The sequence below is a fragment of the Amblyraja radiata genome, chromosome 20, assembly GCF_010909765.2.
Source record: "Amblyraja radiata isolate CabotCenter1 chromosome 20, sAmbRad1.1.pri, whole genome shotgun sequence".
Taxonomy (NCBI): Eukaryota; Metazoa; Chordata; class Chondrichthyes; order Rajiformes; family Rajidae; genus Amblyraja; species Amblyraja radiata.
The window spans coordinates 9277270-9294624 of record NC_045975.1 but is presented as its reverse complement, the minus strand read 5'-3'; the positions used below and the strand labels follow the sequence as shown (position 1 = coordinate 9294624).

Below are 17355 nucleotides of genomic sequence, written 5' to 3'. Positions count from 1 at the left end.
TCCCAATATGATTACTTTCATTATATACCTGGTAAGGTTCCTCACAAGAGAATTAATGTGAAGCCTAATTTTCAATGTATCTAGTCAATCTATTGCACCTCTTGGGAACTTTATAAGTGTAGCCTTGACTTGTGCCAATGTTATGACAAATGAGAGGCTTCTAGTTGCTCCCTGGTATCGTTAAAATAAAGCACCAACTTGGGAAAGGAGTTTCATGTGTCTGTTTCTCACCCATGTGCAGCATTCCCTGATGTTTGAACTCTGCAAGCCTTGCAGTGTGCTAACTGAAGATTAGGTACCAAGATATGTTGCTGTAGTAAGCGAGCAGACTGAGAGAAGATGGTCGCTCATGGAACCTTAGCGGAAAATATACACATACAACGTTTGTGAGATATATACACACACACGTGCTCACAATTTTCAGTTGGCCTTTATATTTTCAGAACATAAAGCTGACCGATTTCACAGAAGATGCTTGATTAATAAAGTTTCTCAAGGATCAGCCATTTATTATTCCCTGCTCTTAAACAGAAATGACCTACAAATAATGCAAATTACCTGCCTTTAACCAAATATGTTATCAATATGTTATATTTTGCATTCATAAAAGATAAAGTTGCAAAAGTTGTTGAAAACCTTGGTACGTAAATGATTGCCAAACAATTACAGGTACTGACCTCCGTGCCATTGGAGGGATCTGTAGGAGGTGTTGCCTCAAAAAGATAGCCAATATCATCAAAGACCTACATCACCCAAGCCACACTCATTTCACTCCTACCATTGAGAAGCTAAGGTGGAAGAGTCTGAAAAATGTGACTGCCGGGTTCAGGAATAGCTTCTTTCTGACAATCATCAGGTTCTTGAGCACTGAACGCCACCAACTTCAACTATGAAAACTTTGATGCATGGTCTTTGGCTGTATTAAGGACTTTGGGGGGTTTCTTGCATTTATATTGTGGTTAGTACTTTATTGAATTGGTGTTTATTATATATTATTTGTATGTATTGTGTTTACAGGCCTGTAATGCTGCTGCAAGTAAGAATGTCATTGTTGTATTGTTGGTGCATGTGACAATTAAACACTCTTTACTATTGATCTTTTACACTCAGCGCCATGTCCCGCATACTCATGGCAACATAAATGTACACGCAATGCAAATGACAGTGTAAAAATCCAACTAACTTGCTGCAAGGTATTTAAGATAATTGACAGAAGAGCCAGAAGAGAAATGAGGGAAAGGTGTTTTTTAACATATTGATTTACTACAATCTCCAACAGTGCACTGAAAGAGAGTGGAAACTGTCTGAATAATAACTTAAAAGGGTAAATTAAATAAGTGTTTGAAAAGGGGAAAAAATGCATTTCTGTGGGAAAGGAACAGGAACGTGAGACTTATTCTTTCAAAATTCTGGCAGGATTATTACTAAACAAATAAACTGCTTTTGTGTTGTACTGTTCTCTGATTATTTGATTATATCCCTGCAATATATTTGTATGTGTGGTAAACTGGACCCCACAGTGGTACAACTGGTAGAGCTGCTGCCTCACACCACCAGTGACCCGGTTTCTATCCTGACTTCGGATGCTGTGTGTGTGGAGTTTACACGATCTCCCTGTAACCATGTGGGCTTCCACTTCTCCAGCTTGCTCCCACATCCCAAAGCGTGCAGATTTGTGGGTTAATTGTAAAATGCCCGTAGTGTGTAAGCAGTGGATGCGAAAATGGGACAACAGTCTGAAGAAGGGTTTCGGCCAGAAACGTCGCCTATTTCCTTCGCTCCATAGATGCTGCTGCACCCGCTGAGTTTATCCAGCATTTTTGTGGACCTATAGAACTAGAGTGAATGGGTGATCGATGGTTGGTGTGGAGTAGCTGGGCCAATGGGCCTATTCGCAAGCTGATTCTTTCAATCAATCAATCAATTCGAAAAATTATCCATGTTTTTGTGCTCTGTTTTTACATTAGAGTCTCCAATCCCTTTTATAATCTGTGTCACAGTTCTTGTTTAAATCTGTCCTCATGGTAAAAATAACTTGGCCTTGGAAGCACATCACAAGAAATACATCAAATGACAATAAAAGTAAAAATAAGAACTCCATCAGCAAACTTGGCCTCAGCTTTGCCAAGAGCACAAATGATACGACTTGGTGGCAGTGTTGGAAAATAAGATAAAGCTGCATGGGAGTGTTCAGTGAGAGAAATAGAATATATTAACCTGCAAGGCAGAGCTGTGTAAAAACTGAGAGCAACATTCAAAATGGAACATTTTATTATATAATAAATCAGATGAATAAAGTGGCTCTATTGCAAATCCTGAGTTACCTATTAATACCAGCATAAAATTAATTCAGGAGTGCTACTAAATAGAAGCAACGGGTCCAAATAATAAGAATATTGTTTGAAACACGCCAATCTCACCCTGATCTATAGTTTGTTCATTGAAAGTCCAAGCATTGGTTAGTTTGTGCATTGTCTACATGAGCATCTCTGGCTAGGTAGTCCTTATGCCCAGAGAACTATTAGTCCCCTAACGTTGCCTTCAATCTTCACCACGACTACTCCCCGGGAGATCAGACCAAGACTATCAGTAAATACAGAAAACAATGGCGGACTGGGACCAGGCTGCCCAATGTAATAAAATCTTTGATGTTGCCGAATTCATCATCCATTTCTAGCTGCAGTTAATTTCAGACTTCTCTGCTGTTGTCAGAAGCGCTCAGTTATGTTACAGCTCTCTGCTTCACTCCCAGAGCAGTCTGTTATTCTTTACCTCAATGGCTCATTAGGCAATGTATAAATCACTTTCCTTCACACGACAAAATCCAATTCAATCTGGTGAGAAGAGGGTATTTGGTGAGAAGAGGGAATGCTGATAAGATCACACACGGGGTTAGATTGCAATGTCATCTTGGCCCGTTGATGCGATCTGGCAAGAAAAAAGTATATTGCACGCGAGGAAAATCTTTGCAAAAGGCATAAGAAGGAAAATAATTTAGGAATGGTAGCTGACCCTCTCACTTAAACCTTCCCTGCGCTATAGCGAGTCAATTAATAATACAAATAGAATGATGCAGTGTTTGGCTGGAGGCACGGATTATTATTCCAAGGTAGTGTCATTTGCTTATTCCAATGCTCTACTGAAGAACGCCTGTGTTTCAAAGAGATGACAAGGAAAGTAACTAGAGGCATTCATTATCCTTAATCCCGCGTTATGGAAACAAGTTGATAGAGCTAAGAGTGTTATCTGCACTTAAAAAAATATGAGACATTATACTAACACTTCAAAGAGTGAAAGATCTTGGGGAAAAAATGGAAATTGCTAAATTCTTCCAGTAAATCTGGACGAACCCAATAAAGATCTCCAAATTTGGAGAGGGGACGAGGGAATTAAAAAAGCGGCTCCAGTGAACTTGGTCTTCGGGACCAGTCTGAACATTGGGTAAACTGCCATCGCGTTCAACACCAAAACAAAACTACACTCATTAATGTCCTTCCCACAAGAAAAAATGCGGGAGGAATATCCTGGCTTTGGCCTTCAGCGCTATGTTAGGAATTGACATCCTATTGAGGAAATTTGTAGGAAGGAACTGTGGATGCTTGTTTAAACCGAAGATAGGCTAAAAAAAAACTGGCATAACTCAACGGGTGAGACAACATCTCTGAAGTAAAGGAATAGGTGATGTTTTGGGTCTGAAGAAAGGTCTCGACCCGAAACGTCGCCTATTCCGTTTCTCCAGAGGTGCTGACTGACCCGCTGAGTTTACTCCAGCTTTTTATGTCTGTCTTCTTTGAGGAGATTTGTTGGCGAACTGAAGATAAGAGAAGACATGGTATTTCTACTTGTTACACTCCAAACACTTCCAAAGGATGGGAGAAGCTTCTGAAAAACGATACATCAAGCCCTAAAAAAAACCAGCCCTGAACCTCAGATATGATAGCACCGACAATGCGTAAATACTTAAATTATCAAAATCCAGGAATCATATTTCAATGACAAACCTGACCATTCAATAAATCTCCCGACCTTACAACCAGACAGTTCATCTTGATCCATCCATATCCTTCAATTTGTTTTAATTTAAACGGTGTTGAACATTCGTTGAGATAATCCCCTTAAATAATGATTTTTGCGTTTTAATCCGGGTTTTATACCGGAGTGAGGAGGCGGGAGGAAATTCACCAGCTATATTTGCTGCTGCATCGCCCCATACAATGACTAGTTCTACGCGATATTATAACAATTTGAACTATTTGTTTTAATCACATAATTCTTCCTCTATATGAATATACAATTTTGAGGTCCAGGTTTTCCCCGACTGTAAACGATTAAACAAATTATACACATCTGTACTATTGTATTGGCGCAAATTAGGATATTTTAATTGTTTTGAGATTCCTTTGCGCTTTTACTCGTCAACTCCTACACAATGCAGGTAATCATAACTGAAACTACGGCGACAGTTCCAAAAACGCGCAAGCTCCCTTTAAAAAAAACATCTCACTGGTGTGGAATTTGGAAATCTGAAGAAGGGTTCCGACCCGAAACGTCACCCATCCTTTTACTCCAGAGATGCTGCCTGACCCGCTGAGTTACTCCAGCACTTTGTGTCTATCTGAGGTTGTGATAAAAGTGGGTGCAGACTGCGGTTTGTAACTGGTTTATAATCGCGGTGGAAGCCGAAATGAGAACATGAAAATAAAATGAATTCATATAACGTCTTGACAATGTGAGTTCGGAAATGACGGAGACTTAATCGGAATCACAGAATGAAGCCGCGAATTGCGTTAAATTGGGTTGCTGTTGCAATGGTTTTAACAAAAATAAAACGCGCTGTTTCTTCGCGGTTGGTGAAATTCTGCCCATTGCAACCACTGAATTTCCTCCTATGGAATGGTGAGTTGTCATTGCTACAATACATTACTACTTAACATCAAGAAAGCAATTCAGGTGTGAGCCTATGACGAGGAATTAAGTGTAACATTGGAAGATTTTGCATTTGATGTGCAATTATTTAAAGCCTATATGTCAGTTATTTCAGTACATCATTCTATAAATAAGGGGCGATGCTCATTCACTTTTCGTTATCTTGAATAGTTTTTCCCCCCCAATTTAGTAATCGTCAATTATAATCGAAGTGTAGGAACATTATTTCGATTTTCTCCAATAGGTAATAAAGACTGCGCAAAATGTCTATTCGAGGCAGGAGTTCATTCTGAGTTTAGTTTAGTTTAGTTTAGAGATACAGCGCGGAAACAGCCCATTCGGCCCACCGAGTCCGCGCCGACAAGCGATCCCCGCACATTAACGCGGTCCCACACACTAGGGACAATTTACATTTACACCTGCACATCGTTGGAGTGTGGGAGGAAACCGGGGCACCCGGAAAAACCCACGCGGAGTTGGAAGTGGGATTAACACTCTGAATCTTCATTTCCATTTAAAGAGAATTCACCTGAAATTTAAACAATTGACGAGGTCTTTTAAAGAACCACGTTTTTATAAAAAATGCAAAACGGCAAGTTTCCTCTTCAGGTAAATGATTTACTCGAAAATTTCCTTAAAAGCAACATGGTAAGTAAAATACGCATAATATAATTCATGGGTAATCGGGTCGGGTTTAACTTAATCCAATAAAAATAATATACGATGCCCCAAAATTCAGAACAAAACGGGCCCTGTTGTTGGCATAACTCTAAAGCTGTTAATAGTATTCTCCAGTTGATTCTCCAGTTCAGACTACATCTATTCCTCGTTTTCACATGTGACTAAAGACACAGAGTGCTGGAGTAATTCTGCGGGTCAGGCTGCACCTCTGGAGAACACGGATAGGCAACATTTCAGGTCGTGACCCCTCTTCAGATATAACCGCCGGTTTCATTGAGATCCTCGCACTTATCGGATGTCCGTTTACCGCCTAACTAAATCTTGGGTACACAAAAAATGCTGGAGAAACTCAGCGGGTGCTGCAGCATCTATGGAACGAAGGAAATAGGCAACGTTTCGGGACGTTTCGGGACGAAACGTTGCCTATTTCCTTCGCTCCATAGATGCTGCTGCACCCGCTGAGTTTCTCCAGCATTTTTTGTGTACCTTCGATTTTCCAGCATCTGCAGTTCCTTCTTAAATAACTAAATCTTGTGCTCGGCGATGACACCTGCATGTTTACGCTTGCATTGTGCAAGATAATATTCCACCATGCAATCTTTTGGCTTGATAGCACCTGTAAGATTAAATTCTCAGACGTATGTGGTATTAATTGCAAAGAGAAATTATAAAACGCCGCTGTATTGACACAAGTCCGTCCCAGAAAGCGGCTGGGCGTTTTGGGGGGATTTTTAAACAATAATAAAATCAATTATTCTCAAATTAAAGCAAACCAATATTTTTTGGGTGTGTTCGAACTAAAAGTCAAGATTACAAACAATTTACAATGGGAAGGTTGTGAGTGGGTTGCCTTCTAGTTTGTTGTTCCAATAATCTTTGGTCCAAAGGGCCGGCAATCCGTAAAGTGCGCGATTAATTGTGAAAGTGCTCCGGGGTCACGCCGTATCCGCGCTCGGCACTGGTTTAAAGATCGGCGAACGAAAGCCCGCGCTGCTCAAGCCGCAGCCCCGCCAATCCGTACATGAAATTATACTGCCTTCAACGGTCTAAAGCAAACCATCTCACTGCAAAATAAATCACTAAGTGTTCAAGTGAAAGTGACGGAGAGAATTTGGCGGCGGCGTGAAACTCCACGGCCTTATTCAACGCCGAGTTAGTTTCAATTGGACTCAAGGAACTGCAGATGCTGGAATCTTGTGCAGCGCGCAAGGTGCTGGAATGACTTTCAATTATCTCGCCTGTTTTTAAACCAGCGTCGGATTACTGATCTAATTAAAAGTCATTGTGTGTGTGTATGTGTGTGTGTGGAGGGGGGAGGGGGGGGGGGGGTGTTAAGAGTCCCTTTCGTTCATAAACTCAGCCGCAGTCAACTTGGTCTGATTCACGCCCATCTGCTTCATATTTCATCGAGGATGAAAATCGCGCCTATTCCTTTCTTGCTAAAACATGCCCCATTCACTTAGATTCACTTAGATCAAATGCAAAAGTGGGGACTGTTTGCCGCACCCAACCAAGCACGTTTACTTCGAATGTGTAGGAAAGAACTGCAGATGCTGGTTTAAATCGAAGGTAGACACAAAATGCTGGAGTAACTCAGCGGGGCAGGCAACATTTCTGGAGGGAAGGAAAGGGTGACGTTTCGGATTTCTTCAGTCTGATGAAGGGTCTCGACCCGAAACGTCACCCATTCCTCCTCTCCACGTTTACATCGAAGGTGGTTTGTCAGGACTCGATCCACATTCGACATTGAATCCGTCCGCCAATTTGAGACGATATTTCAGCGCGCGGCTGTGGGGCCGAACTTGCCGCTGACCCAGCTGTAAATTCGTCAATACTGATCTCTACCCTCCCAGACCCTCCCCCACTTTCCTCGTAAGTTTATCGACAGCTCGGGCAAGGAAAGAACACAATTCTCCCACGCTTATCGAGGTGAGGAAAATATACCGATTCCCCAAACATGCGCTGAATGCAACAAAAAAACACCCAACAAATTTAGGCCAAAATTGAGTTTAAATGTCGTGAACGACTTGTTACACATTTGGGGACATCAATCCGATTGCGTGGGAAAGGAGTATAGAAGAAAAATTCTCAGTTGCTGTTGGTACGTATTACGGTTTCGGAGCTTCAACATGTTACGAAATATAAACTCAATATTCATTGAGACTCTGGAGAGGCCACAGCCCAACAGTTGACAATGTCGATGGATAACAGTCAGACTCCCTCAGCGTTCATGCGAGTTTAGTTATCAACACAACCTGCGTGGTTTGGGTCCCCATTGTAATATTCCACACCTAATGCTTGGGAAAAATCCGTCGGGATGAAGGGCTGAGATTGTATTGTTGAGTTATCACTTGGGAATAATGATTAAATAGTTATTTTACCGATTCGAAATTAATCAATAAATCAAATCAATAAAAACACATCATTTAGAAACATCTAAGTGATCACTAATGGGACTTTAACCTCATTTAGAAACGTCCTGTAACCTCATTTCTACCTATTTCCTCGCTCTACCTATTGTACTTGAATTTGTCTTGATTATATTTATGTATAGTATTTTCCGATTTGATTGGATCGCACGCAAAACAAAGCTTTTCGCTGTGCCGCGGTACACGTGACAATAATAACCCGAACCTAAACCTCAATGTGATTTGAAAATTAACACACTTCGTAGCCCTAGAGTAAACCACGGCTTAAATGTTCTTTCAGTTGTAATTTCAAGTTTCAATTGTGAAATCCTATGGAATTAAAACTTCTGTGTTTGGACATTCTCGTTTCTGAAACTTCCTGTGTATCAAATCCCTCAATAAGTATAACATTGAATAGACAACACATGTCTGTTTCGCGGCGGTGTTTTCTTTCGCTGATTCCTTTATCTTGTCTGCAGCGAGGAGGAATAATGGTCGTTTTTTTTTTTGGCAGTCCAGCATATAGGAATCACACCGCAGCAGATATCACACTGCCGCTCCGTTTTGAGAAACTAGCGGTGACCTTCAGATTTGCTCAAAGCAATAGCATTAAATTCTTTTTGGCTGCGGCTCTTCCGGTATTAGTTTTTTTTAAAATATTGTGATATCGTCCCTTACTCCCCCCCCCCCCCCCCCCCCCCCCCCCCTCGCCCACCCCCGGTTTCAGTTTGGAACAAATTATTTGATAGCAAGTTTCCCTTTAATTAAAAGGTCTTATCGGAGATGTCCAAAAAATTGTAATTGATTAGGTGTGCTGAAAAATCGTTGATCTGCCTCAGATTTCTGAGACTTTGTTATTCGGAAGAGGAACGCGCACCTGGGCGCTGAGTTCGGGGGATGTCCCGTTTGGATGCCGCTCGGAGCAGACTTGGCAGAAGGTAATCTTCGCGCCAAGGTAACATCTTTCCCACGAACGGCATTCCAGCCAGGCTGTGAACCTTGAGATGCCTTCACACACCAAATCCATTCCGCAGCTTGTACGGCGGCGGCAAGATTCGCACACCGTTCGGCCCACCTGTTTCATACTGTGTGCGGAAACCACCCCCACGACCCTCGGCAAATCAACACACAACGGCCACATCTCCAAACTCAAAAGAACAAGTTCGGAAACAAATCGCTTCTTACAATAGCCCACATTTCAAATAAAATTGTCATCATTTAAAAAAGACGTTAGCATTGCTCCATTGGTCAATTAAAAAAATTGCAGAATATAAAAAACGGAATAAACTGGAATAACTGGGATGGTCCAGTATTTTTTTATTATTATTTCAAGTTACCAGTATCTGTAGTTGGTGTTAATGTTCAACAGCAACTTAACCCCGGGCGCCTGATTCGCTTCCAGTTACTGGCACCTTACTGTATGTAACTGTATGGCGTCCTTTGATCAAACACTCTCGTTCTTCTCTTTCATTTTACATTTCGTTGTTAGAAGTCAGATTCTAAAGAAATTTGCTATTTATTTCAGCAATCCTGGGGAGTAATCTAAAGAAAGCGGTTCTATTTTTAAGACTGCGAGAGGAAATGTATCGATCGCCGTTATTACGAAAACAATGAGTTCCAAAGAAAAGCAAAATATTAATCTACAAAGGACACCAAAGACAAATTATGTAGAGGGCAAGACACTTTAAGTGTTGGAGTAACTCAGCGGGTTAATCAGCATCTTTGGAGGACATGCATTGGTGACGTTTAGGGTCGGGACCCGTCTTCAGACTTCCTCTAGAGATGCTGCCTGACCCGCTGAGTTACTCCAGCACTTTGTATACTTTTTTGTAAATCAGCATCTGCAGCTCCTTGTGTCCAAACATAATGTAGGGCTTCATTCACGTACATTTTAATACAACAGAGTTGCTACCAATTTGTGGATTGGTGGTAGTTACATATACCTCGCTCTTTTCCTTCCCGTATTACTTCCCTCGCAACAGTAATGTAACTCTTGTCTATTCAACACAGTCTCCAGTGACGATTACGTGAAGGAAAGAACTGCAGATGCTGGTTTACACCGAAGATAGACACAAAATGCCGGAGTAACTCAGCGGGAGAGGCAGCATTTCTGAAGAGAAAAAATGGGTGACTTTTCGGGTTGAGACCCTTCTTCAGAACTTGACTGTCGGTCTGAAGAAAGGTCTCGACCCGAAACGTCACCCATTCCTTCTCTCCAGAGATGCTGCCTGTCCCGCTGAGTTACACCAGCATTTTGTGACTATCTAGTGATGATTATAGTCACCATTCTCCTTCTGCGCGATCGAGACGATCCTTCGCGTTAAAACCAATTGTTTTGGGATTATCCTCGATCTAAAATCCCGCACAATTTTCCCTTTAGGTTTCCAATCACCTCGGTCCATGGCCCTTTGAAAGCAAGATTATATGACTCATTCTATATTAATCTACAACTCATTGGTCTCAATATTTCGGGAGTTGTATGTATTGTAAATAATCTGAGGGGATTCATATCTCGGCGCAACCTCGCTAGTCACTGTTTCTTACAACGAAATGCACTTCGCTTTTCTCCTATAACCCCGATCTTGTATCAAGCGTTAGTCTTTATTTTTCCACCTGTTAGATTATATTTAGTCAACCGCGATTATGCGAATTCTAAACATGAAAAACCAAAACATCATTGAATTTGAACAAAACTGACACGACGGGAACGAGAAAAGAAAATTAATGCGCAATACATTTTATTTTTTCATTATTATCCATCTAATGGTTCATTTTATCCAGAATATTGCCATATCTCCGGTGGTACCTTTATAAATCTGTTCGCTGCTTTTCACTATTAAGACCAAATGCCTCGACTTCCAAGCGAATACACACTACATAATGTTTACCATTTTTCTCTATTAGCCCACAGTTTAAACAATATTAGTCTCAGTTGGAAATCTGAAAAGAAAAGGACAGACAATGCCTGAAATACTCATCGGATCCGGAATATTATAAGTGTTTCCGGCATTTTTTATGTTTTCATTTCGTCTTTTGAACGAGAACCAAAGCGGGTTTGGGAAATTTCGGTCAACGATAAAAAATAATATGTGCACACAGTCATATACCAGCTGGAATAAAGTATTCTCTTTTTTTTTTTTTAACCGGGTTTGCTTTTATAACTTTTCCTGACATCTGCCTAATCAGAGTTGCGAGATGTCGGTACACGGTATGGAAGGAGCGCTGACACCGACTGGAGAAGCTCTGCGCCTTCCCAGTGAATCATCGTCCGCGGTCCACTCTTAACTAAAGCACAAACCTTGCTTTGGATCCCTAACCTTATCCTGAAATTTGCTTGTGTTGTTTGATCCTGAGATGGTCGCAACACAACCCGCCGCTGTCTCACTAAATAAACGGGGTTGCGGGGAGATGGTTTCATATTGATTGTGTGCCCGTCGCGAGGAACCCCACTTTTACAAGTGAAATTACTCCAACAGCGCAAAACAAGGATTCGCTCTTAATCCCGTTATCCTGTTAATTTGTCGAAAGCTACGAAATATATTTTCCCGGAGACACAAGGAGCTAAAGATGTTGGAATCGTGAACAAAACTGGCAAGGCGTAAAGAATAATAATTTCCAACAGGTTTTGAAGATGGACACAAAATGCTGGAGTAACTCAGTGGGACAGGCAGCGTCTCTGGATAGAAGCAATGCCTGTCCCGCTGAGTTACTACAGCAATTTGTATCTATCTTCGGTATAAACAAGCATCTGCAGTTCCTTCCTATATATTTTCTTTAATATCCTTATGATGGATATTCTTACGGCTGAAGAAAGGTCCCGACCCGAAACGCCGCCTATCTATTCCCCCTCACAGATGGCGCTTGACCCGTTGAGTTACTCCAGGACTTTGTGTTTATTTCGACATGAAACTTTCTATTATGTGTGTGTGGGTGTGTGAGAGAGAGAGTGTGTGTGCTCTTTCTTACCCTGATTCCTGCCCGCTGTCTGCGAGTCGACGCAGTGATTGAGGTAACCCCCGTGGCCGAACATCCTGGGCTGGCTCGGCGGCGCTTGGGTCGGTGCTGGAGCCCCGAACGGTCCGTAGCGACAAGCGCCCGCCGTGCCGGTGAACTGCCCGGAGAAGTGGACGGTAAAGGCGCTGAGGCAGTTGTCATCGTGCGGTTCCGTGGTGCCCCAGCTCGGCTCCTGCTTAATGAAGGAAGGGTGGGCGATCGGAGCGCTGTAGGACGCGCCCGGGTGAAAGTCCAACACGGGAGCCCATTGCGGAGCGCCGCTGCCCGGCATAGCGCAGCTCCCGTTACCCGGAGTCATCGTGGACACCGCAGGCAGTAACGAGTTCAAGTCTCGCACGTCCGAGCCCATGGTATCCACGGTCTCTCTAAACCAAGATGAATCAATCGTTTATTTCTTTTTTTCCCCCTCTCTCGCTTCCTCCTTCCTCTTTCTCAATGAACCAAGTTTTTAGCTACCCCCTCCCTCCAGAACACGATCTCCGCTGTCTGCTCTCCTCCGTTTTTTTAAGAGTCCCGGGTTCGACAGCAATGGAGATGTTATTGTTTCGGGGGTGTCGGTGATGGGGTGGCGAGATGTGTGGATGTCCGCAGCACCAGCCACACTATGGCCAACATGTGTCGGTGCGGATTGGAGACTCCCGGTCTGAAATACTGGGAGAGGTGGAGTCTGCAACCTCTAGCCCGAGACCTCCCCTCCGCACTGAGCGGTGGAACCCCCCCCCCCCCCCCCCACACCTCCCGTGCTGCTGTTGTCGATTAGGAAGGAGGAGAGAAATGGGAGGGGAGGAGTGGGGAAGCGGGAGGGGGGTGGATGGGAGGGAGGGGGGAGGGAGGGGGGGGGGGGGGGGCGAGGGGGGGGGGGGGGGGGTCGAGGGGGGGGGGAGGGATCAGCCCTAATATTGAATGACGATGTTGCCATTCAAGTCGAAACGCCAAGTTGAATCGGACCAAACTTGCCCCACATTGATTCTCTGAAGACCTTATTCCGCGATAACGGATCCTGGCGATCGGACGAGTAAGTCGGATTGAACGATCAACTTCAACCTATTGCTCTTCTGACTGGGAGCGACTTGGAATAAAATTGAAGCCGGGCAGTTAATAATTCTTCTGTAAGAAATTATGCTCTGGTGTCGGGATATCTGTTGGGGGTTTAAAACCTGATACTCCAAAGAATACATTGTTTTTTAAAATCTGAATAACTTCTTTTCGATTTTAATTCGACAATCACTTAATTCACCATTCTGGGTCTTTAGAAAAAAAAATGTTTTTCAATTAATTCAAACAACTTCTGCTGCCACTGTGCGGTCATGGGGCAATGGTTTATAATTTGCTCCCCACTGTGTTCGTTGTAGACGGAGTTGAGAAGAGCAGCAATTCGTGTTAAACGTGTTAACCATCATATCATTGACTAATCTTAGACGGCACACCACGGGGCTATTGACCAAGGTGCTGGTAATTTGGGAGATGAACCATTAGCTTTACCAAAAGAAAAACCCCGCCATGGAACAGGAGAGAGGCATCAGTTCCAAGTGACAGATCTGGGATCCATTAAAAGAGCGGGTAGCACATAAACGGCATTTAAACGTTAATGAAGTCTCCCCTCGCGGGCGATTACTTGTTGCCTGACATGTTTTTCTTTTAATTTTCACACGGTCCAGGAGTCCGACGGGCAGTTAAACAGCAAGCTCGTTAAATCTGCTATCTTAAATAAAAACAGTTCAGGTTAATGGAGGCTGGGGGTTGATGTACAGGTGAAATCCACACCAACGGGCGGGCTAGTAACAAAAGTTCAGGAAAACAGGTGTGAGACGCGCTGTCATGTCAGGCATTTCACGCACTTCTATTTTTTTGTTAATTTGCTAAAGATTTATAACCGACTCAGCGGTGGACGTTGTTGAAGGCTTGCCGCTGGTTCCAGTGGCCTGGGGAATATGTTGCAGAGTAATTCAATAAACGGTTTGCAGTCTGTGGCACTGCATAATACACAGAGAACTACTGAGTTGCAAATCCACCTCAACTCTAATCGTATACATTCATAAACTTCACCGCCACCGAGTTCTAAGAGTGAGGCGGCTTTACTCCAATGCATTCATTACTTTCAATTCGGACCAGTTTGTGAAAAAGAAAACAAATATCATTTACCTTCCACTTCTCTTGTAAATGATAACCTGGAATTGAGATGGAAAATTATATTTCGGAACTGTTGTGAAGCTTTCGTCGTCAGGCCGTGTCTTTGCGATTTCTTTACAGTGACACCTGGTTGGAACTGTATTGAAAAGTCCATTTTAAAACAAAATATATCCCCAGAGCTCCCATGCAAACACTGTGCTAGGATTTGGGTAAATCGAGGAAGGGCACGTGCGGGCGAAGGTATACAATGGCTCAGTCTGAAGAAGGGTTACGGCCCGTAACGTTGCCTATTTCCTTCGCTCCATAGATGCTGCCTCACCCGCTGTGTTTCTCCAGCATTTTTGTCCACCATGGCACAATAATCACAGCTAAAGTTCTAAATAGTTATGTGACTGTTGGGGAATACATCTATTAATCAATAACTATGAGGAAAGGCTACCGATGGTTTTATTTCTGCACATTGGAGACATTATGTGTTTGACATTTAATGTTACATTGGGACATCTTTTTTTAATTTTATATACGATTAAGAGGAAGAAAACTGAGCTTGTTTGGGTCACTCCCTGTTGTGGTCTGGGGGGGGGGGGGGGGGGGGGGGGGGATGGGTTATTCTGTAAGTTGAGTTTATTATAAGAGATTTTACAATTCCATGTCGACTCACATCAAAGACCCAGCTCACCCTCCCCTCTCATTTCGCTCCTATCATCGGGAAGAAGGTATATGAATCTGAAAACCATGACCAACAGGTTCAAGAATAGCTTCTCCCCAACAGCCATCAGACTGTATGAGACTACACGACACCAACTTCAATGGGGGAGCGAAAATACACAAAGTGCTGGAGTAACTCAACTCAGTAACCTGGATGGATGGGCGCGTTTCGGATCGGGGCCCTTCTTGTGTCTGCACTTACTTCTATAAGTCTTTGGTTGCACTAAGGACTTTGGGGTATTTTTTGCATGGGTTTTGTGGTTATCAATTTTTTTGTTTATTATATATTAACTGTGTGTATTATGTTTGCAAGCCCATTATGCTGCTAACAGTTTAAACAAACTAATTCTTCCATTATCGTTACATCTGACAATTAAACACTTTTGACCTGCGTTGTAATACTCGATATTGCAGAATATTATAATATTCATGTTTCATGAGTATGTATAGTGCCTGTACGTTACAGGCATACTAGCTAGTTCAACAATAGTTCAATTGTGCTTTATTTTGTCACATATGCAAGAACACAGTGGAATTCATTTTGCACATACTAGAGTACAGGCGCAATGTAGAAGTCGATTGCGAGTTTTCTTGAACTTAATACTATTGTTTTTTTGCTTACAGCTTGTTACATCGCACGATTCTTCGATAAATGGGACAGGGAACCGCTATTCGAAGGAAACCCAAGTAAAGCACAGAGGATTTGAACAGGATGGCGGACCGTCAGGTGTATGATGGATTTTACCGCAGGCAAATTGAACCGAACGCCTGTGGGGCTCACAATGTTACGTAATATAAAACAAAAGTTAAACTTCTCAAAATTGTTTTAAACAGGTTTTAAGCGTTTGTTTAAAAAAAAAACAATGACTAGTTAAGAAATAAAAACAACAGGAAGAGAAAATTCAAAGGAGGGAATTAATTTATTGGGGAAATTGGGTGGTGAAACTTTAACATTGCAACAACAAAAAAACACTAAACCATTTTAGGTTTTTTTTTTGCTTAAAAGTGAATAAAAAGGGAGATTAAGAACGATTTTTTTGCAGGTTCAGAAAATGATTTGAATTTGAAATTATTATTCGGTCAGAGAGAATGTGTGGAAAACTGAGGTGATAGATTTGCGCGTTCAGAATTATTCCAACTTTAAAAACACTTTGGGACCGCTAGTCTTGTCAGTTCAGCGAGAGGTGGAGCGCTGTCCAATGTTAGACTCGAGAGGTCAATTTTAATTTTGGCGTGGAGTGTAAATACTGAAACCATTAAAAAGGCCGTGTTCGTGGCGTCGGGTGAGAAATTTGTTGATTCAGTTGATCCCTAAATCGGCAAATTCGGTTCAAAAGGCAGCGAAGTTATTCGAAGACGCGTTTGCGATAGGCATCCCCTTCTCCCCACCTCCTCCCCCACCCCCCCCCCCCCGCCCCCCCCCCCCACCCCCGCCCCACTCCCCCTCCACACTCCCCCTCCCCACTTCCTCCAACACCCCACTCCCCCTCCCGGACCCCGTTCCGAGTGCAACATTTGCAGTGTCGCGAGGACACTTGATAAAAGCGTGGACCTAAGTTTGCAAAGGAATCTGTTCCTTCCAGGCACCCACATTCTCTGTGTAAAAAAAAACTCACCCCACTCACCTCCTTTACATTTTTCCCCTCAATAGAAATGTGTTAATTCAGCGCACGTCTTTTCGTTCAATTCATCTGGGTTCTGACATTGTAAGTCATGTTGAGAACCCCCATCCCCTCCCATTCCCCATTCTATGTGACGCATCATCGCTGCTGAGCCCCTCGGGTTTATGCACACCCTCTCGTTAGGTGACGGTCCACTGTGCCCCGCGATAAATGGAATAGATCCAATTCACTGTCCGATTTATTTAACACAACCCCCATCCTTCTTTTTGGGAACAATTACGTTTACCACAGAGTAACTTCTTAAAATTACACACTCTCCCATATTTAAGTATAACTGTCCTCTTTATAACAAAAAGAGCCAATTCGCATAGTTAAATTAATTTCAAAAGGTGGACACACAATGCTGGAGTAACTCAGCGGGTGAGGCAGCATTTCTGGAGAAAAGGAATGGGCGACGTTTCGGGTCGAGACCCTTCTTCAGATTTCTACCGCTGCTCATTCTGTGAAGAATGGTCAAGGATTTTTTTGGAGAGGGTGCATCGCTTGTTTATTTCTACAATCTCGCACAGAACTTTGAATCTAAGAAAAGCGACAACTTTGTCCATTTTGAGCACCCCGCCGTTCCAGGGCTTTAAGAGCGCGTTGATCGGGTAATTGGAAGGTGGGAGAGATAGCAATGGGTGTTGGACGTCGAATGGAATGGTTTAGTTCCATCTAGACCAGTGTAGATGCTATTTGTCGAGCCGTTGGGAACATAGGGCATAGCACACGGAAATGTGCAACACAGGAACATGCCCTGAAGAACATGTATGATGAAGGGTGCCGACTCGAAAAGTCACCCATCCTTTTTCCATAGAGATGCTGCC

At 42.9% G+C, this 17355-nt stretch overlaps 1 protein-coding gene and 1 long non-coding RNA gene across 5 annotated transcripts in view; one reads left to right on the top strand and one right to left on the bottom strand.

Moving 5' to 3' along the window:
- Positions 1-12766, bottom strand: part of wt1 (WT1 transcription factor) — a 77388-nt gene extending 64622 nt beyond the window's left edge. For 3 of the 4 annotated variants that reach the window (XM_033038770.1, XM_033038771.1, XM_033038772.1), the window contains exon 1: positions 11982-12717. In XM_033038770.1, coding sequence (XP_032894661.1) covers positions 11982-12378 — 397 coding nt within the window. In that variant the 5' untranslated portion in view covers positions 12379-12717. Of the gene's footprint in view, positions 1-11981 lie in introns of all 4 variants that reach the window. The other variant, XM_033038769.1, reaches the window with a different exon arrangement.
- A 176-nt stretch (positions 12767-12942) lies between these two features.
- Positions 12943-15541, top strand: LOC116984436. Its single transcript, XR_004415016.1, has 2 exons — positions 12943-13044; positions 15492-15541. It is a non-coding gene; the product is annotated as an uncharacterized LOC116984436 (long non-coding RNA).
- The last annotated feature ends 1814 nt before the right edge of the window (positions 15542-17355 follow it).